This window comes from Anguilla rostrata, chromosome 8 (assembly GCF_018555375.3).
Source record: "Anguilla rostrata isolate EN2019 chromosome 8, ASM1855537v3, whole genome shotgun sequence".
Classification (NCBI taxonomy): Eukaryota; Metazoa; Chordata; class Actinopteri; order Anguilliformes; family Anguillidae; genus Anguilla; species Anguilla rostrata.
Genome location: NC_057940.1, coordinates 36,186,850 through 36,211,792, shown reverse-complemented (window position 1 = coordinate 36,211,792; position 24,943 = coordinate 36,186,850). Strand labels below are relative to the sequence as shown.

Here is a 24,943-nt window from a genome sequence, read left to right as displayed (position 1 = left end):
TCGTCTTTCGTCTCTCGTGTCCTCCTCCCCCTCTCTGCTGTCCCTCTGTGTATCTCTCCCTCTTTACATTTCCCGTTCCATCCTCAGTACAGCTCATTCGACCGATTCTCCGCAGTGCTGAAACAGTGAGTGAAGAGGGCGCGAGAGAGAGAGGAAGGGGGCGATAGGGGGGGAAACACATACGAGAAAGAGAGAGAGAGAGAGAGAGAGAGAGAGAGAGAGAGACCGCAAAATCTGCCAAGCCTTCCTGGTGCGAGGATCTTGCCTTCTCTCGACACCAGTCTGTCGTTAAGAAACGGTAAGTGCCCAGGGAACAACTGCCTAGCGTATTTTAATCAATCGCTACTTCATGTTTTATCAATAATGTTGTAAATAGGTATATTCGCGGGCACATTCGTAGGCAATGTCCGTCTGTCGGCGTGCGCTTTATAAATTATGTCAGTCTGTCTAGCACTTGCACGTTCGTTTTGTTGAGCAGATGTATTAAACCCTAGATTCCATTGGCAAAATATGTCCGTATGAATCTCAAAATCTGCTAAGGGAATATGTATCGTTCTAATAAACTGCCTTGAGGTCTCTCTCTCTCTCTCTCTCTCTCTCTCTCTCTCGGTGCGCTCGCATGTTTGACAATTCTAAAAAAAATTACAATAATGATTATGATTGTAATTTGTGCTCGAAGTGATTTTGTTAAACAACTGCGCATCGCATTTGGTATATATGAAGGAGGAAGAATCTAAATATCTTTGAAGGACCAGAGGTACTACGCACACTGGTATGCAGTTAGTATGAAGACAGAAGGAGTCATACAGTCCGTGAATTTTCTGATAGTAGGGGAGCTAAAGGTTGCTCGATTTTATGATGCATTCGTTGTGTGTGTGCGCGTGTGTCTGTGTGTGCTCGCGCTCGTGCGGGTGCTGAGGACTCTGGCTTTTTTTTTTTTTTTGTTTTTGGTTAGGTATAATTCTTCTAAGTGTAGTTATTTCGTAAAATACCACTGGAGAAATTCACATTATCTTGGGCATGTGTACATCAACGTGTGCATGGAAGTATATGTGGGGGTGGGGGGAGGGGGTTTGGGGGAGGGAGGTATTGGAGAGTTCAACATGTAGTTACTGAGTTTGTACTGTTTGCACCAGAATGCCTGTATGTGTGTGTGTGTGTGTGTGTGTGTGCAGGTGTGTGCTCCAGCTCTCACTTTTTTCGGCCAAGGTCTTTTCATTTATTTGCTATTTGCCACCAACCACCACCCCCGCCCCCCCAACCGGGCATCACTGTTATTGTGTCCTGTTTAATGTCTGACCTGTAGCTTGTTTCATTTGTTGGCATTCACCTACCGAAAAATGGCATAATTCCTGCTATCTAGGGACTGGAGACTTGACTTATGAAGGAACTGCACTGAGACACTGCTGAAGTTATTAGAGTTTCCCAGGACAGTTCAGCTCAAATGCCAGTCCTGATCATCAGCACTTCTCCTTCTATCTTCCTGAAATTGCCTGTTCTATAATTTCCATCCCTCTCAGTTTCTCCTTCGTTTGCTGTCTTTCAGCACCACCACCAATGAACAGCGCCACGTGCCGAACTGAGTTACTGCTTTCTCGCTCTGAATCTGTCTCCCTCTCTCCATTTGTCTCTTGTTTTCCCTGTTGTCTCAGTCCTTATCTCCTCCTTCGTCGGTTTCTCATGTACTCTGTCTCTCACGCATACGGCTCCATTCCCTGTTAATTTACCATTCTACTCAAATTATTTACGTTCCCCGAGTGGCACTGCTATCTCTGCACTATCTGGAACTCTGCTCGCTATGGACATTGTATTTCATTTTTCCCAGTTCCTCAGAAGCTTAGAAAGTATATTACCCCCCCTCGTTCAGTCCTCTTCTCCTTTCCCAACTTAAATTTTGGTTGTTTATGTGAAACGGACAATTTATTTGAGTGATTTCTGATCATTGGAGCTAAAACGGTGGCGTCAGACAGACAGAAACCTTTCGGAAATGTCGGAATAAACTTGCAAAAACACGGCCAGGCAGTGCTCCACGTGCATCGTGACAGCACCATTTGATTTATTGAGAATCATTGAATGAGTTCCTGCTCCTTTACTGAACTATATACCCAAGGTTGTGTGACTAATGCTGCTGGAGAGTGTATGTGAAGCTTTTCAACGGCTATTACACATGTAGTGAGATAATGAGTGTTTGTATTCTCTGAGGAAAAGAAAGCTGGGCAAATATTAGATCTCAGTGGTATATCGGAGGGACTGACAAGGGTTGAAAGGTATCCTTCTGATTAAGTTTGTTCCTTGGCAACCTTGGCCTGTCCATCAAACTCTTAGTGACATCAGTGTCCAGGTTACTGTGAGATTTGAGGTGTTTTGCAGTGAAAGGCCCGGGGGGGGCGGCTTTGTCTCTGTGCAGGAGATGCTTCCCTCTCAGTGCTGGAGGTGTGAGGGCTGATGGTCTCCTCTGTGTAACTCCTCCTCCGCTCTCCAGATGAGCTCGTGCAGCAGCCGGGCCCTCACACTCCTGTCCTCGGTGTTTGGGGCCTGCGGCCTGCTGCTGGTGGGGGTGGCCGTCTCCACCGACTACTGGCTGCTGATGGAGGAGGGCATCGTGCTGCAGCAGAACCAGACCACCGAGGTGAAGATGGCCCTCCACTCCGGCCTCTGGAGGGTCTGCTTCGTGGCCGGTAAGCCCCTCCGCTCGGGCGCGGGCCTTTCTGAGGGTTGGCGGGTGTGCCGGCGTGCGATAACGTTCGCTAAAACGGATCGTCTGAAGTGTTCTTCCTGCGTTCTCTCTTAGGGGCGGAGAAAGGGAGGTGTGTGGCCTCGGAATATTTCACCGAGCCAGAAATAGAGATCACGACTGAGAACACCGCAAACATACTGAGTAAGTTACGCATTCCGCTCTATGCTGCTGTACTCTTACCGTGTGGCACTACCCATCCTGTGCGCACACATGCTTTGAGATGCTTTCCCCGGGGCTTTTAATGAACCAGGGGAAAATGGTACAGCACCAGTACTCTTCTACTGCCATCGCACAACAAATAAGACACAACCACCGTGATTGTGCTTGTAGCAGTTGTCCCCGGGATTAGCTCTGATTTATATTTTAAGGGCAGTGGGGTCATTGCTGTTGACACTTTGACAGTGGGAGACAGGAATTGCCTGTACTTGGGTGGGGGGGGGCAGAGGTCGAGGAGTCGTCAGCTGGCTGTGAACTCAGTGTGGAGGCAGAGCCTTTCTCAGAACTGCAGCAAATTAAGAAAAAAAAAACAAAAACGGATAAACTGCTTGCCAATGCAGCACAAAGCAAAACACAGGGGACGTTCCCGCCAACAATGGAAACTGAACTAATTAACAACAGAGAATACTGAGATAAAAACAAAATGGAGAAAATAAATGTGCCACACAAAAAAAAACCAAATTGAATACATGTATGTCAATATATGTGTGCTAGTGAGATTGATATATTCATTAGGAAGTAGAGCACAAAACAGGAGCATTTATTCATGTTTGGTTCATTCCATCAAATGAGGTCTTGAGTGGAAATTGGCTATGGCCACCCTTCATATCACCTTTCAGTCTGATGTCATTTAATTTCCAGATTCAATCAGAGCGAACACTCTGAAGGCTTGGAATCTTAACGTAAGATTAAATTAAGAAACCTGAAGCGCGAGTTCAAAGAAAGTGTCGCTCCTCTGCAGAATAAAATTTGCTCGAATTTGCTTTGTACCGCAGCAGGTACGCCTACAGTGTAAGCCAACATTAGGCTAACACACTGATCAGCAGACAAGCCTGGAGTTCACCTCTCTCGCCAACCCCTCTCTCCCGCCTCCCCCAGAAATGGTTCGGACGGCCACGCCCTTCCCCATGGTGTCCCTGCTCTTCGTCTTCACCGCCTTCGTCATCAGCAACATCGGACACATCCGCCCGCAGCGCACCATCCTGGCCTTCGTCTCCGGAATCTTCTTCATCCTGTCAGGTATGGAGAGGCTCTAACCCTGAGACTGATGAAAAGATATCCAGTTGGAGTCCCTCACCATGTTCGTAATGGTTTGTGACCTCCTGGTTCCGACAGTGATCTTTGTCACTGGCGGTTCACTGCGTTTCACCGCAAATAATGGAGGCTTCGCTATTGTAATACAATATTTAACTGCAGCTATCTCCTGCTGTGCTCATTATCATTATTTATGTGCTCAGTAGGCTCGGAGTTCCAGGGCAACTTAAAGAGCCTGCACATTATCCATGCAGAGTGCTACAGAGCTACATACACACAGCAGCTGAGGCCTACGGGGTGACATGGATACAGCTATAGGGAGCGACAGGACTGCACGCGCACGGCTCAGTGCTCAACGGTGCGGCTGCACAGCCTCCCAGCGTGGAGCCGATGGGAGCTCTTCTGTATTCATAAAGCAGCGGCAGCAAGGCTTACAGTTCCTCCTTATTCATAAAGCAGCAGCAGCAGTACGGCTTACTGTTTCTCTGTATTCATAAAGCAACAGCAGTAGGGCTTATAGTTCCTCCGTATTCATAAAGCAGCAGCAGGGCCTACAGGTCCCCCAGCACGCCTGCTCAGAGCTGGAGCAGTGGCGCACGTGTGCAGAAGGGAGCTGCTGGTGTCTCACTCTGCTGGGACTTTCCTGTTGCGCCAACACAGTGGCGGTTCTGCTTATGATATTATTGTAGTTTCTACCTTACTGATTTGTATTACACACACACACGCACACACATACTGTACACACGCACACACACCACACACACATACGGTACATGCACGTACTCGCACACACACACACACACCACACACACATACTGTACATGCACATACACGCACACACACACACACCACACACACATACTGAACACGCACACACACACACACACACACACACACATACACTATACAGACACGTGTACGCAGGCATGCACGCACGTACACATGCACACGCACACACACACACACACACACACACATACACTATACAGACACGTGTACGCAGGCATGCACGCACGTACACATGCACACGCACACATGCACACGCACACACAAAAACTTTTGTATATTTTCACGTAGGATTCAAATAGCTTGGTTTTGTTTTTCGAGTCTGGAGCACACTACACCACAAAGGCTCTGGTAGTCAGAGATGCCAGTTTGGATCTGTCTGTGCTGTGACTGTGGGCACGTTGTGCCCGCTCTCTGTGCCCCCCCCTCCCCTCCGCAGGCCTGAGCTTGGTGGTGGGGCTGGTGCTCTACATCTCCAGCATCAATGACGAGGTGATGAACAGGCCGCGTGAGCCCGAGCTCTTCTTCCACTACCACTACGGCTGGTCCTTCGCCTTTGCCGCCAGCTCCTTCCTGCTCAAAGAGGTCAGAGCGCTGCGCCCGAGCTCGTCATGCTCTGAGCTCTAGCCTGCTCAAAGGCAGAGAGACTGCTACTACACTGATAACACCTCTGCAGTCCGTACTGCTCACATCCCCTTTACAAAAACAGCACTGCTACTACACTGATAACACCTCTGCAGTCCGTACTGCTCACATCCCCTTTACAAAAACAGCACTGCTACTACACTGATAACACCTCTGCAGTCCGTACTGCTCACATCCCCTTTACACTGACAGCACTGGTGCTACACTGATAACACTGCTGTGGTCTGTACTGCTCACATCCCCTTTACACTGACAGCACTGGTGCTACACTGATAACACCTCTGCAGTCCGTACTGCTCACATCCCCTTTACACTGACAGCACTGGTGCTACACTGACAACATCACTGCAGTCTGTACTGCTCACATCCCCTTTCCACTGACAGCACCGGTGCTACACTGATAACATCACTGCAGTCTGTACTGCTCACATCCCCTTTACACTGACAGCACTGGTGCTACACTGATAACAATGCTGTGGTCTGTACTGCTCACATCCCCTTTACACAAACAGCACTGCTACTACACTGATAACACCGCTGCGGTCTGTACTGCTCACATCCCCTTTACACAAACAGCACTGCTACTACACTGATAACACCTCTGCAGTCCGTACTGCTCACATCCCCTTTACAAAAACAGCACTGCTACTACACTGATAACACCTCTGCAGTCCGTACTGCTCACATCCCCTTTACAAAAACAGCACTGCTACTACACTGATAACACCTCTGCAGTCCGTACTGCTCACATCCCCTTTACACTGACAGCACTGGTGCTACACTGATAACACTGCTGTGGTCTGTACTGCTCACATCCCCTTTACACTGACAGCACTGGTGCTACACTGATAACACCTCTGCAGTCCGTACTGCTCACATCCCCTTTACACTGACAGCACTGGTGCTACACTGACAACATCACTGCAGTCTGTACTGCTCACATCCCCTTTACACTGACAGCACTGGTGCTACACTGATAACATCACTGCAGTCTGTACTGCTCACATCCCCTTTACACTGACAGCACTGGTGCTACACTGATAACAATGCTGTGGTCTGTACTGCTCACATCCCCTTTACACAAACAGCACTGCTACTACACTGATAACACCGCTGCGGTCTGTACTGCTCACATCCCCTTTACACAAACAGCACTGCTACTACACTGATAACACCACTGCGGTCTGTACTGCTCACATCCCCTTTACACTGACAGCACTGGTGCTACACTGATAACATCACTGCAGTCTGTACTGCTCACATCCCCTTTACACAAACAGCACTGGTGCTACGCTGATAACATCACTGCAGTCTGTACTGCTCACATCCTCTTTACACTGACAGCACTGCTGCTACACTGATAACATCGCTGCGGTCTGTACTGCTCACATCCTCTTTTCACTGACAGCACTGCTGCTACACTGATAACATAGCTTTTATGCCTTTACACAGACAGTTCAAATGAGCGGAGGAGGGAGGAGAACCAGAGGTAACCCAATGGGACCTGCTTTCCCAGTAATGTGTTCAGTATCTGTTATCACAATCTCTGCGGTTGGCTGAGTTCACTGAACTTCCATGTTTCAATGTTTGGATGGTCAGAGGCTAACTTCTAACCCATATTAATTAAAATAATTCCCCCTTAATTTGATTCTGAAAACCATCGTAATGTTCATACTTCCTCTTTGGGGCCAATTAGAACTGGTCTATGGTTGATGGTCTAGTCATAGAATGCATAGAATGGTTTGTTTGGATTTATTTTACATTTGGTGTTATTCAGGGACTTATTGTTAGATAAAATCATAAATAGAAAAATAATATCCTCCCTGCAATTCATTTCTGTCCCCTGTAGGGGATGCGAGTCTCTGGTCTTAATCTCAGGACCCATTTATTCTACTATGCTGGAACCTACAGAAGAGACATTCAATAAAAATAAAATAAATCAATATTTTTTAAAATCGTTTTCACTGCCACATGCTTTTGTCATCAAAGCCACTTGTATTTTGTAAAGAAATGAAATAGTTGAACTTTTTTCTGCCAGGTCGCAAAAGGACATGTCATAGCAGATAAAGAAACCAGTTTCAGATGTAAATATTGACCCAGTCAAAACCTGGTCAACTGATGAGAGTGACAGTAGTTTAAGTGTCATTCAATTTACTGTATATACTTTATAGGTAATTTGCTTTCAAGAAATTTTCCATTAATATATTTACTTGATTTTATCAAGACCTAAGTGCATACGAAAGTTCATTGGAAAATCTACAAAACACAGGTCTGATAATGTACAATACTCATTATGTAACAGTTATCCATAGCCGTGAACATCAAGTCCGGTTCACACAGTAAGCACAGGCTAGGTTAGAAAGCTATGGTGAGTCAAACTTTGAGGCTCCTAAAGATTACGATACAAGTGCAATATAAGTGCTGGATGGAGTATTTTAGACTGAGCGTTCGGCAGTATGAGGGAAACAGATAAGGCACTCTGTAACGCTCCAGGATTCAGGATTCTCTACAGTCCCATATGGTTTGTGCCTTTTATTATGTGATTTTTTGCCTACTGATGTGAAAATTGCTAATAGCGGTTTGGTGCAGATGTTGAATAATTCAGACCGCACCCCCTGCTGCCCGAGTGGTGACCTACAGTAGCACGCTGTGTTGGTAAGCTCTCTCAGTCCCTCTGCAGCAGCTTTCCACAGATCTTTGATTTTATTGCAGGCAGAGAAAGGCACAGAGAAAGAATTTATTTTTTCTTAAATTCAGAAATCCTCTTTAAAAAAAAAAAAAAAAAAAAAATTCAGTCAGTGACGTGTTTGTCTTGCAGCGTTAACTTTATTTTTTCAAAAAAGAATTTTTTCAGACCAATACTTTTTTTATCTCCCTCCCACTGTGTGAAATAAGGATTCTCTGTTAATCTATTCTCCCTCTTCAGAACATGATGACAGTCATTAATTAAGTGTGCTGTCTCAGTCTGCTTGCTTTTCTGCGTTGTTTCACGGATGCGGGCTTCCTTGCTCTTTCACTGCAGTCTGTGAATGTCTGTGTTGCTGTCCCTTCTTTCTGCTCAGCTAATCAGACAGAATGAAATGTCACTCTATTCTTATACATTTTGTTCAAAGACGTCATGGTACTACATGGGTCACCTGTTATATTTACAAGATGCAAATATATGTGAACTTCCAATATTCAACTCCAGATGTCCTATATGTAACCTTCAAATGTAGCCTGCATTGTTCTGTAGTGGGATGAATAAAATGCAAGCAGTTTTCAAATGAAAACTTTTTCAAGACGTACTAAAGACTACAGTAACAGACTGTTCTCACACACTTTAGAATTTGTCCCGATGTGTCAATGAGCTGTGAAGTCGAGTCCGCTTCAGTAAACCAAAGGCATTATTTAAATAAACGCACCCGCTTCCCCTCGTCTCCTCCCTCTCTCTTTCAGGGGGCAGGGGTTATGTCAGTGTACCTTTTCATGAAGCGCTACGCCGAGGAGGAGATGTACCGGCCCCACCCGGCCCTCTACCGCCCCCGCCTGTCCGAGTGCAGCGACTACAGCGGGCAGTTCCTGCACCCCGATTCCTGGCCCCCACCGCAGAGGGGCCGCAGCGCCTCGGAGGTCTCCAGCGACATCTCCATCCAGCTGAACCAGACACCCCCGCAGCCGTCCAAAAACAACCCCCAACAGAACCCTCCTGCCGGGGTGATGGCGGCCTCCTCGGGCTCCTCGTCCGGGGCCAGCTACAAACTGCCCCCTCCCTCCTCCTACCCCCACTCCCACACCCTCCACTCCACCCACACCCTGTCCCACATCCCGCCCTCCCACTCGAGCAACCCGCCCCAGTCCCTGCCCTTGGCCATGCCCCCCTCGGCCGTGCCCCCGCCCCACTACCACACGCACCTCCGCATGAGTGCCTCCCCCTGTTAGATAGTGGGAGTGCGGGATCAGACAACACACACGCAGTGTTACTGAAGAGAGCCCCACACACGTACACACACACAGGGAGGGAGCGAGGTTGACTGAGGAAACGAAAGCAGGGCTAGAAGTGGATGAAGATGTGTGATATATGCGCACAAATCAAGAGCGTACATTTTAACTAGCTTTGAAGAAGCAACAGAGAGAGGGGGTGAATCATTATTTAGTCAATTTCCCCAAAACAGGAGAGAGAAAGAAAGAGCAGAGTTAAAAAGAGGAATACACAGGGATGAAACAGAGAGGGGGAAAGGGGTGAGGTATACAACACAAAAACGTATATATGAAAGAAAAATAATAATTGTATATGCATATAGATTTCTACATATACTGTATGTAAACTTGCTGTAGTTAATAACTTTAATACTGTCATGCAATTTAATTTAATTCATCCCTGAATTCTTAAAACTGTCTTTCTTCTTATGCCTTTCCATTTATTTTCATATGAAATAATATTTATGAAATATGACTTGATTAAAATTATGGTAATGAGTTATTATTAGTAGTAGTTGTAATTAAAAGAGTTTTACATTACTAGAAAAAACATTAAAGTTGGCTCAAAATGCACATATAAATTTAAATGTAACTTTATTGCAAGTTGGTTCAGTCATTTGCAAGCAAGCTAAATAATAATAATAATAATAATAATAATAATAATAATAATAATAATAATAATAATAATAATAGATCACACCATGATAATAAAAGATATGAAAGAAAGACATTTTGAGATTTTAACAATTTTACAATATCTCAGATAGAACGTATTATTTCCCATGTTAAACTCTACAGTCTACTAATAACAACCATGCTGTACATACTAGATAACCTGTATTGTACATAGATATCAATGCGCCATTGGCACAGGCAGAGACTCATAAACATCTCTGCAAATTCTGAGCTCTAAAACATTTGGGTGAGAGTCTAATTAATATGAATGCTTTGCCAGGAACGTGCGTGCTTTGTGAATTGCACAGGGTGGACAAATGGACCAAGAACAGCACAGGCCAAGCATGTTCAGCAAAGTACATCAGACTCCTTACAGCACAGTAGAAGCAAATTGCACAGTGCATTGCACCCCCTACAGAGGACAAAGTACACTAAATTATAACGTTGTAATGAGGTGCCGACACTTTGCTGTGCAGGTGAAGAATAGCGTGCGCGGGCCAAGTCCTACACACAAGATTTTTCTGGTCTCGTTGCATAGTATTTTACCGCACAGTTCTTCAAGTATTGGAACTACCAGAAGTATCTACCAGAGTTACACAGTGCAGTGCAGACAGTCACATAGCTTAGACTATATGGCACAGCAAACTGACACTACTGTGCTGTAAGGATACCTATAATTACTGTGGCATGTCACGAGTCCATTGGCAAAAACGTAGAGGGAATCACATGCACACCGCAGCTGCAGCCTACTGGGCAGAGTGTTTTTGACCCTGGAGTGTTCTGGAATGACCTGTCACCCTCTTGCTCCGTTGAAGACTGAATAACTACACAAATTGGTCCAAGATACATTGCCAGACTGGGATGCGAACATTTAATTCAGACAGGCAGTTACTTACATTTTAAAGATAAAAAACTAAACCAGCATTTGACACCTATTCCAAGAAATTCAATGAGAAATAGTATTTTCTATCCATCTGGCTCATAAGTTTCTCTGCCACCTCCCCCCCCGCTTATGTAGACTAGTGCAAGCTGGGGCTTGGAGTTTCACCAACCATGGCCATGGACAAAACAGAGCTGCCAATGCCGTCAGGCAGCGCATACAAACAAACAAACAAACAAACAAACAAACACAGCCCTTATTACAAGGCAGAGTGAAAGAGTCCATGTTAAAAACAATCGTTTAAAAAAAAAGGGAAAAAAAATGCTGCGAATCTCTTCGCCTGTCTGTTTATCTTGGAGAAGACAATGAATCAATATTACGACCAAAAGATTGTGGTTGAAATGGAATATTATTGTTATTATAACTGCAATGATTTTTATAGCCCTATTCTGCAATCGCCGATTATTTTATTATATTGCAAAATCAATTTGTTTATATACGTAAGCATATAAACTGTATAGATATTTTTCTTTATTAACCCAATGCTGAAATGTATAGTATAGCCCAGAGCAATACAGTAGTGTTAGTTAGAGAGTGTCATCAATGGCCGGGACTGGTTCCTGCTGGAAAGGACATGCAGTATAATATTTATAGTTGTGTCATTATCAAAAAAGGTAGATTAGTGTAGTAGTATAGTTTCTTTATCAAAACAGTGTAAAGCAGAATGATTCGACTGAAAGAAAGGGAGAGGAAGAGAAATTGAGAGCGTGAATGTTTTTGCAATTAGTTCAACTATAATTTTAAGCAGCAATTAAGGAGTTGCCCCATTTTATTTAGCAGACCTTTATGAAGCTGTTGTTTAAAATATTTAACATGATTGTAAAGTTTTGATGTTTGGTATCTTTTCCTACTGGACTGGCAAAGGTGACTAGTTCATATGTATGAAGTTATATCCAATTCTTACATATTGTCCTCATCTATATTTGATTTTATTTTCTTTGATGGTATCTTAAGCTTCCTTTTTCTTTCTGATCTTCCCTGTTTCATGCATTGTCAACTAAATGCATCAAGTGTTTGTCTTTAAGTTTCCATTATGTCATTCCATTTCCATGTCTTCTCTTTTCAGTGCTCTCCTTTCTTGCCTGTGTTTCTTATTTTCTCCTGTTTTTTATCTCTCTCTCTTGCTCTTTCTCTCTCTCTCTCTCTCTCTCTCACTTCATTCACTCTCAAACATTATGTCCAAACATTACAGTAATATTCCTTATTTTTTAAAACATTTTATCATACATTTGTTTTTGCTCAACAGTCCACTGATAAAACAGAGAGATTGTTCATACCTGAGAATATGTATTATGATTATGATTAATATGATAATAATTATTGTTATGGGATTCCTTCTTGGGGGTGCTGACTATAATGGCACTGCCCTCAGCATTGAATAAAATCCAGGGGAAATAAAGTCAGTCTTTGAGTTTCTTTAAGGTTCTACCCACCTTTTTCTTTCTGATAGCCTATCCAACCATGAACACAATAGAGAAGACTGCGATGAATGGGAAGCATTTCAAAAGTCATTTTGTTTGGTTCCATGTGTAAAATGTTCTGTTTTTTTCAGTGCAGTAGTTGCAATTCATTGTAGTGTGCGAACCATTACATAATATGCATGGGTTTTCAGTGAAATTCTATATTGCATTGGTAATGAATATGGTTGATGCAAAGTGTCATGTTCAGTGTGCAGCCAACACATGAAACATGAGAGAAACATGCTCCAGTATGCTGAGCAGTGCAGCTGTGTGTTAAGGATGTTGAACACTGCCTTTACACCCACTGCAGTCTTTCACACAGTTGCTCAGGGACACTGTGCAGTCCAATTGATCAGGTCCAGTGCTTAGCCTGTGTGTGCGTGCGTGCGTGCGTGTGTGTGTCTGCATGCATGTGTGTGTGTCTGTGTGTGTGTGTGTGCATGCGCACCGTGCGCTCACCTGTGTATGATCAGAATCAAGGCATCCACATTCAGAACAAAATTTTATTTCACAACTAAACCCAAACCACTCCTTCAATAAACATTTGCTGATCTTAACAAAAGACTGTGAGTCATTCATATTGTACATTGTGTTTTTTTTCTCCCAGGTGTGTACTGTGGTTACCTTCACGTTAGAATTTTCTTTCTGCCCAAGTAGGATATTCTGCACAAAAGTAAATGGGAAGTCCTTTTCTGTGTGTTTGTGAGTGTATGGCTGAGTGACTCTCTCTCTCATCACCATTACTGCATGAAAGACCTGTCACTCTGTATTAGCTCTCTCTCTCTCTCTCTCTCTCTCTCTCTCTCTCCCCACTGCGGATTCTCCCCCTTAATCTTGAATGAGACCAAGAGGGAAAGAGCGAGATGCTGAAAACGCAGATTAATAGAGGTCACGGATACAAAGTCACATATGCTGGTACGCTTTCGTCCAAACCCGAATCATTTTATAAGGAAGCACTTTACATTTCAGCCAATTCATTTTACCTCAAGCACACGAGGTAAATGCGTTGTGTCTCTCGAAGTATGCTCACAGCACACTAAATCCTTAATTAAGCGTACATGTATTAATCATTTCAACGGTACACGTGGTCCCCATGTCTTTTTTCTTGTCCATACACCCCCACAGCCTCTCTGCAGAGCTTGGTCGTTATAGCGTTAACTTTGGCATGAGAAACTCCGCATTTCACTTGAATGAGGAAACGAGAAAGAGTGCCGATCTGTTGGCACCCCAGTAAGCATTCCACCAGCTTTCATTGTATATCTTTCACAACTTTAATATCAACATCATTAATTAAGTAACCCAATAAAAAAAACAGAAGAGAATTTTCAAAAATCGTTCCAGTGGCAGAATTTACATGAAACATACAATGCTGAAGAAAATAAGGAAATCAATGCGTTCTCGTGTTACCATTGCTGTGACACACAAATATGAGGAGTGAGGGTAAACCTTATATTTTTTCAATCTGCCTACATTCTTTGAGAAGTCGGACGCGACGATTTGCTTACGTCGGGGTCTGTGAGAGTAAGAGGGACAGACAGACAGACCTTATAAGCACGAGAGAGGGGTAGAGAGAGGGACACGCGTATTTAACCAAGAATATACAACGAAAATCCCGTGAGTGCGCCTGTGCCCTCGAGATAATATTTATTAGATCCTTTTCTCCGTACATATTTATTTAATAGTTAATTACCACCTCTGCCTCTCGCACGTAATCCCCCCCCGTTTCCTCTCTCAATCTCGCCGTCCTTTCTAACCCCCCCCCCCCCTTTCTCTCCGTCCCTTTTCCTCTTCCTTGCTGAAGTCCGTTTACCGAAAAGGATACGGAAAGACAGACTGTGGAGGTAAGAATATAATTTATTGTGTAATAACGATAATTGTGTTATAATTATAATTATAATTCAAAGAAACAGTGGATATTCTCCAGACGCATGTAGGGATATGCACTTGCTATGCATTTGCAGGTGCATAATTGTTATGCTGTTACAATAAAATTGACATCTGAATATAAAATCCAGAATTATTATATCTGTGTGTATGCATTAACGTCATATTTGCTCCGTGTACACGCAAGTTAACTGTGGACGTTAATAGAACATAAAGTATACAATATATTGACTAGAAAATGCAGTAACATGGCCAGTTATTTTGCCCAGGGACGCTCGACGGAGATGCACATGCATGAGGAAATACAAACAAATATTAATTTTTTGCTGGACAAATGGATCCTGTATACTGTGATGATTGTTTCAACATGGGATAGGTGGCCGTTTTCAGTAAAAACAATCCAGTCACGGTATTTAAAGTGGGAACGTCTGTGTGAAATGCTACACGAAGTAATACGCCGATCGTATATAACACAAGGCGTCCATTTTCAGCAGTATAGCGGCGTGCATGTGATAATTTCTCTTTGCATATTTGTTCAGGTCTCTATTTCTTGTTTGTAATTCACATGTGATGAATCTGTCTGTGCCTTTCTAAGTGTACAGAAACGTATACGGCATTCGTGTTGGGATTTGAAGCGTAATTATTCAACTGTAATTGAAACACTGCACCTCTGTTGGGATATGACAGCTCCATTGGGCAATAATGAATACTTAACTGTAACGTGACAATTTATTAAATTCCTCTATTGACTTTTTATAACCTCCAAATGTAACATTAATTATATACACTGGGTGCACACACAAAAAACCACGCACACGCACACACACACACACAGCAAACAGCAATTTGTATGACACACCTTGCCATTGTTTCCTTATTCTCCTACATGGCATGCACGTGGTGTGTTCTTACATGTGTTCTAACATCTCCATGCTCAGGTTCGCTGTGATCTGGTTCTGCAACGTGATCGTACAGTGGGATTTTGCCATGGTCACTGTGGGCATCATGGTCATAATCAGAGTCTGAAATACTGTATGCTAAGACAGAGGCTGCGGACATGCACTTTAGTCTCTTGTGAGAGAAGCAGGTATGGATGTGAGGCCGAGGGGCTTTCTGTCACCTTGCATCGTAAGGCACAGCCATGCACAGAATGCTGAGGAACAGGGTCTCCTTGGCCTGGAGAGGGCCTTGTTACTTGTTGAAATGGTAGCACTGCTCTTCAGTGCTTGGGCTACACTAGGGAAAGCTAATGTGCACCATCTCTGACTGTTTCTTAGTCCGATGTAAAATCACAGTTTGGAATTTTTGGGAGTGGAGTGGAAGTACGGCATTGCATTATATTCAAAATATTATTTGCTTTGTAACATTATTCGCGCGCGCACACACACACACTCACACCTGCACGGACATACGCATGCTTACACACATATGATGATATGAAGGTATATGTATGTATTTCTCTAGATTTATTGCTACGTTCAGCCGTCTCTTATTCACATTCATATAGACTTGCAATTTATTTGCACATGAAATATGCAATGCCCTGACGAAAACAAATTGGATATTAATTTAAATCGATAGCATACCAAGGAGAAACAGCAATTAAATAGCTTTTAACATGTTGATTTTTAAATGCTGGCTAAATCCAACAAAATGCTTTCAGTGAATTTAGGTTTTACAGACAAGCATGGTACATGCCCTTTAAGTCCAGGAGGAAGTAGAGGCATTTGCCCGCAGTCCCTGTCACACACCATTTGCTATTCTGCATCCCTCCACCAACTCTCTCACCCCTTTTTCTGTATTCTCATTAACATTCATCTTTCTGGTCCTGGCACACACCTCGCACCAAGGCTTGGTTGTAAATTTACCCATGATTAATATTCCAGTATGATCTGAAATCAACTTCAGTTTGGTTATTATAATGTTTGGATGTGTCCCATGAATGCACTACAACCTATTAATTTGGAAGGCCTGTGCTGTGGCAAGAAATTCATGATTGTAAAAATGTCACAACTACATTTCCCATCAGGCTATGGCATAGTGATGAAGTAGACAGGTGCCACTGTCATGTCAAAGTGCATGTTGATTACCCCCATTGCTATGAGCATCATTAATGAGTATTCTGCTGCACAGTGAAAGCCTGAGTGGTTATGTGATATTTTTTCTCATATGGCCCATTTCTTCAAAAGCAGTATTTATATGCTGTGTAATCCTGGAAAAATTCCACCACCACCTCCCCCCTTTCTCTCTCTCTCTCTCTCTCTCTCTCTGTCATTCTTTCTCTGTCATTCTCTCTCTCTCATCATTACCTCACTCTACTCTGATCTAGACTTTGGAATTCAATGTTGCCATGGCAACAGGATAGGACATGCTCTCTCCTTCCGTTTCTCACTCTCAACTTCTTTACACATTTTCTAATCTCTGTCCACTTTGTATGGGTATATACCAACATATTTGGTCTTCCTTTTGCTATCTATTAATGAAGGTAAGAACTGGCTCAGAGTTTTTACATTTCCTGCACAGCTGCGACTGCAAATCACCTTGCTTAGTTTAATCTTTTTTTCTGCTTTTCAGGAACAAAGCTATGGTTCCTGCCAAGAAAATTCCAGTTAAGTGAAGAGTACCTAAATTACCCAAGCCTGATAACACAAAACCGGTGGAAACCAAGGCTCTGAGGCAGTGACAGAAAGACAGAGGGAAGGAGAGAGAAAGCGAGTAAGAGAGAGAGAGGGCGAGAGACAGAGAGAGATAAAGAGAGAAAGAGAGAGGAGAGAGAGGGGGAGAGAGAAAGGGAAAACAGTCGATGGATGCTGCTTGGACAGAGGGGACGGCACATTCTTCATTGACGAGGAAAAGAAAGCAGGCACCATTGAGGGAAAGGGGAGAAACACACCTCCAGGTAAGCCGGAAGACATGATAAGATCTTTAATCTTGATGAGGTGACTGACTGGCTATGAGAGGGTATTTTGATTTCCAGAGATTCTCATGGAGCAGTTACTGTTGGGACACTGCCGATCTGAGTCTGCCTGCCCTTCTTTGCATACTTTTAAAGAATACAGTGTCCTTGAGAGCTTAATGAAAATGCCAAGAGAAATGGAGCCTTATAATCTAAATGCCATTCAGTCCATGTAATGTCCAGCCTGCAGTACAGCCCTGTTATTTGAGGTTCGAAAACAATAACCACTGCTCGTAGCAAATACAGTGCGTTGCCATATATAGCTGTGCTTGGCTTTAGGTCTTTACATTCACAGTCCCTCCGAAATTACGGGTTCCATTTTGGAAAATTAAAATCTGAAGCAAACAATGCATGTGCTTTAAAAGACAGTCTTTGCAGATTAGTTTGACAAGGCTGAACCTGACTTGAACATGTCACCAGGCATTATGCCAGTCTAAAGGTTTGTTTCAGGTACCAGCGAAAAACAAAGATGACAAACGAATAGATTATTTCATTAATTCTCTTGCGTGGCCAAGCTAGCTACATTTCTCAGTAAGTGTCGTGTAACCATATCCAACCTCCTGATTTGGCCTCATGAGTGACATCGTCACCTGAGATTTTGTATATTGCATATTTGTCCCAGGTAGCATATTTAGGGCTTGAAATATAAAGGTACTTTTTTTGTACAAACTTATGTATGAAATATTGAGCAGTCTTTGTGGTTTGCCTGTCTGCAGCTACATCACCAGCTCGGGGAAATCAGCGCATGCAGGCTGGAACAGGTGTGCTCTTCATGAGCCAAATTATAATGGAGCTGAACGTTTTCCTGTCCTTTGCTGTTTGCCATGCTGGCCTTCTTGTAGACAAGCAGCTTGTATAGGTGGAGACTGGATTCTATTTGTGAAACTTCCACCTGTTATCTCCTAACTGCCGTGAAAAGAAATTGACAGATGCTGTAGTGAATCCCCCTTTGTTTGGAGTCTTATACCCACCCAAGCTTCATGCAAGTGTTGGGGAAAGGTGGTGTTTGAAATGCAAATTAAATATGCAAATATGGCCAGGGACATTTTTTGCTGCATAGCAGTGAGAAGGAAGGTAATTTTCTTGTGGAAGTGATGTTCATTAGAATTTAAAAGGGAATTTCTAATAATATTGGAGTGGAGGTTATCATTTTATTAGCCAATGAGCTGGAACCCTGGTTGACTCGGAGTCAACGTTCTATATGAACCTACTGTAGACACCCTCAGCAGTTTCTGATACGGAAGCCAACGTTGAAAGCCCAGACCTTGGTGCAGATCTCAAAGTTTGTGTGCTGTTCACAGGAAACTTCACAGGTCTGTTTGGAACTGATATCACATGGTGTGGGCCTACTGTACTCTTCACAGGCACCTTATTGTGTGTCACTGACTGCATTGTCAATGTTACGGGGACTACACTGTGTTCTCTGAACCATCGTGTTAATGTTATGCACTTCCTTGCTGTCTCAATTTCCTGTTATTTCCATGCCAACAGTTTCCTATTCTGCATTAGTCCACTGTCGGCACATGTGGTGTAACTGAACGCTTTATGTGTTGATTTGTACGTGGCTCTCAAATTGTTGATTGGCTTCCTCATAGTGTTCTCCCTCTTGTTCCTCTTTCTCACCTTCCCCCTATTATAAATATGCATTTCTGTTCTGCGCCACCCCACCCCCTCCTTTTTACACCTCTCTCCCTAACCCTAACCCTGACGCAAATCCCAATGCCGTACGCGCAACCTGATTTTTTTTGGTCGTCTTTCCCGATTCTCCCACCCCTCCTCCTCCCCCCTGATCGTCGGCAGCCATGGTGTGGTGTGAGAAGGGGATCCAGGTCCTCCTCACCACCGTGGGGGCGTTCGCTGCGTTCGGGCTGATGACGGTGGCCATCGGCACGGACTACTGGCTGTACGCCCGAGCCTTCATCTGCAACAGCACTGCCAACTCCTCCCAGGACGACCCGCACAACAAAGACCGCAAGGACCCCGGCGCCCTCACCCACTCCGGCCTCTGGAGGATCTGCTGCCTGGAAGGTCAGGGTCCAGTTTCCGGTCTGCCCGAGAGGGCGGGGTGTGTTCGGTTCGGTAGGGTACAGCTTCCTGTCTAGTGACATGGCCGCAGCCACGCAGAAAAATGTTTTTTTTTTCCCTTCCTTTTGTGCAGAAGCGCTCCACAGCTGGAGCCTGTGTTTAATGCAGCGTCTCGTGGCTTCACCTCAGAAGCTCCCTGATAACGCGCCAGCCAGATAGCACCCTGCTCTGCCTCTGATAGATCGCCTCTGCCTCTCCGAGTTTCAGCGCCGTCCTCTCTGCATATGGAACGCAGCCCCATTCTCCTGGCTCAGATTAGGGGGACACGTGGCCTTTGGAGTCAATATGGGTTTTGAGCCAAAATGGCCGTCCAGCTGCAGGGAATTGGAGTTGTGTCTTGTGGATGAAACTGTTGCCATTTGGGCTCAGTGATGGTTTCACTTAAGGACGTTTGCTGGTTTTAAGCAATTGGGGGGTTAACGTAATTTGAATGTGGATGTATAACTTTTGGAGGCTTGAATGAGCATTCCTGATTCTTTCACACTCTCCTGAATGCGTGAAGGTATCCCCCTTTGACCCCCTCATTCTCTGACACAAATACAGACCACACCAATTAAGTTTGACACTGTGTCAGTTACTGAATGAATCTTATTCCACCTAAATATATACAATACCAGCCTAGGTACCATAACAGATTTTTAAAGGCATTTCATTTTTTATTTTTCGAATTAATTTATTCATTGGGGTATGCTTTGCTTTTTTCTTTTTTGCCTATGGAAAAACATTGACCAATTCCAAGGCCATCATTAAATATATGTATAATTAGAATAAAATATTTTAAATGAAATACAACCTAATTGTGATGGGGCAATAGAAAATAAAAATAATGTTTAGACTTTGGATTCTTACTTTCCTACAATAACTACTAGTATTTGTGTATATGAGTGAATATTTTAAGAGCCATTACCAAAATAAAAATTATAATTAGAATGAAAATGCATTTTTAAGTATGACATGATTGTCAAATACAACAAAAGCTCAGGGTTGATGTGATTTGTCTACATACAGTCTAGAGGACCAAAGATGGAGAATACGTTGACTCCTTGGAATTTCACAAAAATGGAATTTCACAAATATGCATGAGATATCATTGGGGACATAAGAGATTCCAAAAGCAGAGATAGCTATTCAAATCTTAGACTTTCAGTCTTATAATAGGAAATGGTTGTTTTTAAAAAAATATTCTTTAAAAAATTATTGTGGTGCCATTTTTTATTTTAAACCAAATACACCCTACAGGGAGAGGAAAGCAGTGAATGAACTGAACGTATTCCTTTGCTCCAGTAAGCTCTGTCAAATCAAAAAGGTAACCGAATAGCTGCAGATGCAGTGCCTCCTTGGCTGGACTGACAACTCTCCTCCCTGTTGTACCTCCCATCTCTTTCTTTCAGGCAACTCCGTGTGACAGGTCTGAAAAGACAGGACCCCATACGTGTCCATCTCTCCCTTCATCCGTCTCTCATCACTCCATCATTTTCCACATCCATCCATCTACACCAGTCATGCTGTCATCACAGTCCGTCTGTCTGTCTGCAATAGCACATCGAGGCTGGACTGGGTAGTTATCCTGTCTGTCTGTGATTATTCAGTGTCTTTTTTTGGGTGCGTCTGTTGTGGCACGGTGTTCGGGGAATTAAATTAGTAACTGATGAAGTAAATGCCATTTTGTTTGCTAATTTTAACTGCCAGATCTGCAGTCTGAGGTTATGCCATGGTTCACGTAGGCTACCAGGGGATAGAGGTGAATTCCATCGGTGCTTCTCAAAAGCAGAGAAAATTGCTTCTTCTCTGAACAATTAAGCTGCATATTTTGCCATTAAGGTCACTTTTGTGGTTAAAGGCAGACACTGCGACGGCAGGCCGTTCCTTTCCCATCTGCTCAGAAGGCAATTACAGGAGACTGAGGCCGAGCGAAGCAAGCCTCCTGTCTGAACTGTGTATTCCCCTGGCTTTTAAAAATGGGAACAGCCTTCAAGGTCAACGCAATCAGCGTGTACAGTACATACCCTGTTTACTAATGCCTGCTCTCTCCGGACACTGCATTACTGTGCTAAGTGTAGGTGTACCAGAGTGTGTCCATTTGTGTCCCTGTGCTCACTCTGCATTTACTGTATCTCCCTTCCTCCCCTCCCCACCCCCCCTCTGTGTTCCAGGGCTGAAAAGAGGAGTGTGCTCACAGATCAATCATTTCCCTGAAGATGCTGACTACGACCACGATGGAGCGGAGTACCTTTTACGTAAGAGAGGGAGGGAGAGGGAGGAAGGAGAAGGTCAAAAGGAGGTGAATAGCTCATTAGACTGGGAATAAATAGCAGAGCTAGCTGCTCAAGTACAGGGGGCTGGAAAAGGAGCAGGGGAGAAAGCAGGCTGGAGATAGATAGGGAGGCGGGGCAAAGGCAGGGCTTGAGGGTGGGCATGGGGACGGAGCATGGGGGTGGGCAATCTGGGCACGACGGTGGGCATGGCAGTATGGGTTAGGGGTGTTAGTGAAGATGAAGGAGTTGAAGCTAAAATGAGGCCTGAACACCTTTAAATGTGGATATCTCAGACCTGGAACGGGGCTGCTGCCTCCTGCTGGCCTCATTCACACCTTTCATTTACACTTGATTAGGACACACCCGGAGACGACCCAGCCCTCCTTTCAGACAGCGTCTCCTGGTGAGAGGGAATGAAGGCCAGAAAGAAGCTGCAGTGGGGTCAGGCGCTCCAGGCCACGAGTACCGTCTCACCCCCTCTGCTCCTCCGTTCGCAGGCGTGGTGAGGGCTTCCAGCATATTCCCCATCCTCAGCGCCATCCTCCTCCTGCTGGGCGGGGTCTGCGTTGCGGCCAGCCGCTTCTACAAGAGCAAGAGGAACATCATCCTGGGAGCGGGCATTCTTTTCGTGGCTGCGGGTAACGTTCCTCGCACTGCTTCCTGTCTTCCTGTTTCTCTGCTGCGGCAGCGCTGATGCACTACGCTCCCCAGAATCCCCTGTTCCAGCTGTCCTATTCTGTCCCTGTTCCCTCATAATGGATCTCTTCTTGCTCAAGCATAATACTCCTCTCCTCGCACCCCTCCCTACACCTCATAAGGTGCTTCTTCCTGCTTACCCATAATGTCCCCTTCCTGTGATATTCATCTTTCTTTTCTTTCTGCTCTTTAATTGTGTCCTGCCCCCCCCCCGAACCCCCCTGTCCTGACCCCCCCCAGGCCTCAGCAACATCATCGGGGTGATCGTGTACATCTCCGCGGCGCTGAGCGACATCTCCCCGAAGAAGGACGAGGACAAGAAGTGGCACTACTCCTACGGCTGGTCCTTCTACTTCGGCGGGCTGTCCTTCATCCTGGCGGAGATGGTGGGCGTGCTGGCCGTCAACATCTACATCGAGAAGAACAAGGAGCTGCGCTGCCGCTCGCGCACCGACCTCTTCAAGAGCACCACCAACGCCGTGCTGCGGCTGCCCAGCTACCGCTTCCGCCAGCGCTCGCGCTCCAGCTCCCGCTCCACCGACCCCTCCCGCTCCCGGGACGCCTCCCCCGTGGGCGGCGGCAAGGCCTTCGGCCTCACCCCCTCCGCCCTCCTCTCCCAGGGCACCGTCGGACAAATCTCCGTCTCCACCCTGCCCAACCCCCACGCCCACTCCCACTCCGCCCTGGGGGGCGACATCTCCATGTACACCCTCTCGCGGGATCCCAAACTGGCGGGGCTGGGGACCCTCGGGGGCCCGCCCATGTACGGGACAGTGGACAGAGCCACCTTGTACCAGCTGCATAATTGTTTCCCCAAGGAGGGCGGCGGCGGTGGGGGCGTGATCCTCAGCGGCACCCTCCCCTCTCTATCCAAGTCCAACAACCCCTCGTCCGCCCAGAATTCCTCCAACAGCAACGCCCCCCTGAATACCTCGTCCTCCGCCCCGTCCTCCCAGCCCCCGCCCCTCTCCTCGTCCACAATGGAGAGAGACAGGGGCATGGGCACCCTGGATAGGCTAGGGAAGGGGGATAGGGAGAGCTCCAATTCCAATACCCTCAATAGGAAGACGACGCCCGTGTAGAGGTCCGGATAGGGTGAGGGAGAGAGAAACGACAAACATGGACAGAAAAGAAACAGGAGGATAGAGGAGGAAGAGATTGGGAGGACAGATGAAGAGCAATAGGAGGAAGGAAAGGAGTCCATACCCTCCCTCCTCTCTCCATCTTGGTTTTAACTAGCATAGATATATTACTGAGAAAAAAAAAGATTAATAATGACAAGAATAACAACAACACTATTATTATGTACTTTTCATTACTTTTAAAACTACACGTGTGGCTGTAAAAGCTAATATCTCTGGGTTATTATTTTTCTTTCATTCTCAGTGCTTTATATTATTCTAGAAGACATTATCGTAAATTTTGAATATTGCCATATTACTGTTGTTGTTATTGTTGTAATTGTTATTGCTGGGTTTATCTGTGATTGCAATGTTAATTTTTGAATTATGGTTTCTTTTTTTTTTAAAGATTTTTTTTTTAATTTAAAATTGAGGAAACTGATCCGTTGCACAGTGACACAAAATATAATGATGTCATTAAGTGTCAAGCACGTGTGCATAAATGTGAGAGTGGATTTTTTAAATTATGATTATTATGATTCTTAATATTCTTCTTATTTTTTAAATATTATTACAAATATTGGTAATAATAGTTTTATGTTAGATTTATTTTGGTGAAAATGTTTGAATTCTTACCTGGTTATCTTTTTTATATTTTGATTATTGACTGACACAGTGAGACTGAGAAACCATTAGATGGAAATGAAGAGTCATGGTTTTAATTTCAATTGGTGTTATTTATTTAGTAGTAGTAGTAATATTCTAATTGTTATGGTTTGAAGTTGATGTAATGGGTATGAATATTGAGGGATTACATGAAATTGACGTATATTTCTACAATTCATAAATATCTGCGGAAAAATAAAGGGCAAGGATTGCTTGAGAAGATTCAGATAATTATAGTTTATAATGAGAGGACAATATCAATGGACTTCACCAGAACACAGAACAAATCACTATTATTTAATCATTTAAAAATGATATATGAAAAGAATATGTGTGGAAAAATAATTTTAGATTAAAGTTAAAAAAAATAAATATTTATATTATAATTATGTACAACTATATAAACCTCTGTTTTGATATATGGATATTCTGATGGTCAAAAGTAGGTTGTTGGATGGAATTCTTAGGGGATTATATATTTGGGTTGATTATATCATGTTGGTATATAAAAGGTATTACAGAGCTTAATTAGAATGTGGAAAAGGTGCTCCCTAGTGCTCACTGCTGTGGCCTCTGCTGCAGTACCCCCTCCCCCCCGCCACCACCCCCCACCCTCCTCCTCACCCCCCCCCCCCCTTACAATTCTGTGGGTATGTAACCCCACATGCAACTCCACTACCAACAGATGGGACAGTTCTGCAATGCAGAGTGAGCAAGCTCATTTGAGAAATATGTATTATGTACTGACATAATCAGGCAAATTATATCCCAGTGCTCTTGACCATAAGTTTATCTTCAGGGTGACATATACATACATAAACGTTGT

At 44.3% G+C, this 24,943-nt stretch overlaps 2 protein-coding genes across 2 annotated transcripts; both read left to right on the top strand.

Annotated features, from left to right (window-relative positions):
• Positions 1-69: 69 nt before the first annotated feature.
• On the top strand, positions 70-12,393 carry LOC135261566 (voltage-dependent calcium channel gamma-7 subunit-like). The gene is made up of 6 exons (XM_064348018.1): positions 70-298; positions 2,483-2,678; positions 2,792-2,878; positions 3,833-3,973; positions 5,214-5,359; positions 8,858-12,393. Exons 2-6 carry the CDS (start codon positions 2,483-2,485, stop codon positions 9,338-9,340), a joined length of 1,053 nt encoding a protein of 350 aa, XP_064204088.1. The 5' UTR covers positions 70-298; the 3' UTR covers positions 9,341-12,393.
• Positions 12,394-13,938: 1,545 nt separating this feature from the next.
• On the top strand, positions 13,939-24,337 carry LOC135261564 (voltage-dependent calcium channel gamma-4 subunit-like). Its single transcript, XM_064348017.1, has 7 exons — positions 13,939-14,068; positions 14,256-14,295; positions 16,913-17,237; positions 19,095-19,322; positions 21,533-21,616; positions 22,132-22,272; positions 22,571-24,337. Exons 4-7 carry the CDS (start codon positions 19,097-19,099, stop codon positions 23,410-23,412), a joined length of 1,293 nt encoding a protein of 430 aa, XP_064204087.1. The 5' UTR covers positions 13,939-14,068; positions 14,256-14,295; positions 16,913-17,237; positions 19,095-19,096; the 3' UTR covers positions 23,413-24,337.
• Positions 24,338-24,943: the final 606 nt, after the last annotated feature.

What these genes read in the sequence shown, in the direction of transcription:
- LOC135261566 (XM_064348018.1), top strand. Translation starts at nt 2,483, where the DNA reads ATGAGCTCGTGCAGCAGCCGGGCCCTCACACTCCTGTCCTCGGTGTTT. An exon ending in GAGGGTCTGCTTCGTGGCCG is followed by an intron (nt 2,679 to 2,791) that starts GTAAGCCCCTCC and finishes GTTCTCTCTTAG; the next exon opens with GGGCGGAGAAAGGGAGGTGT. An exon ending in AATCTTCTTCATCCTGTCAG is followed by an intron (nt 3,974 to 5,213) that starts GTATGGAGAGGC and finishes TCCCCTCCGCAG; the next exon opens with GCCTGAGCTTGGTGGTGGGG.
- LOC135261564 (XM_064348017.1), top strand. Translation starts at nt 19,097, where the DNA reads ATGGTGTGGTGTGAGAAGGGGATCCAGGTCCTCCTCACCACCGTGGGG. An exon ending in GAGGATCTGCTGCCTGGAAG is followed by an intron (nt 19,323 to 21,532) that starts GTCAGGGTCCAG and finishes TCTGTGTTCCAG; the next exon opens with GGCTGAAAAGAGGAGTGTGC. An exon ending in CATTCTTTTCGTGGCTGCGG is followed by an intron (nt 22,273 to 22,570) that starts GTAACGTTCCTC and finishes GACCCCCCCCAG; the next exon opens with GCCTCAGCAACATCATCGGG.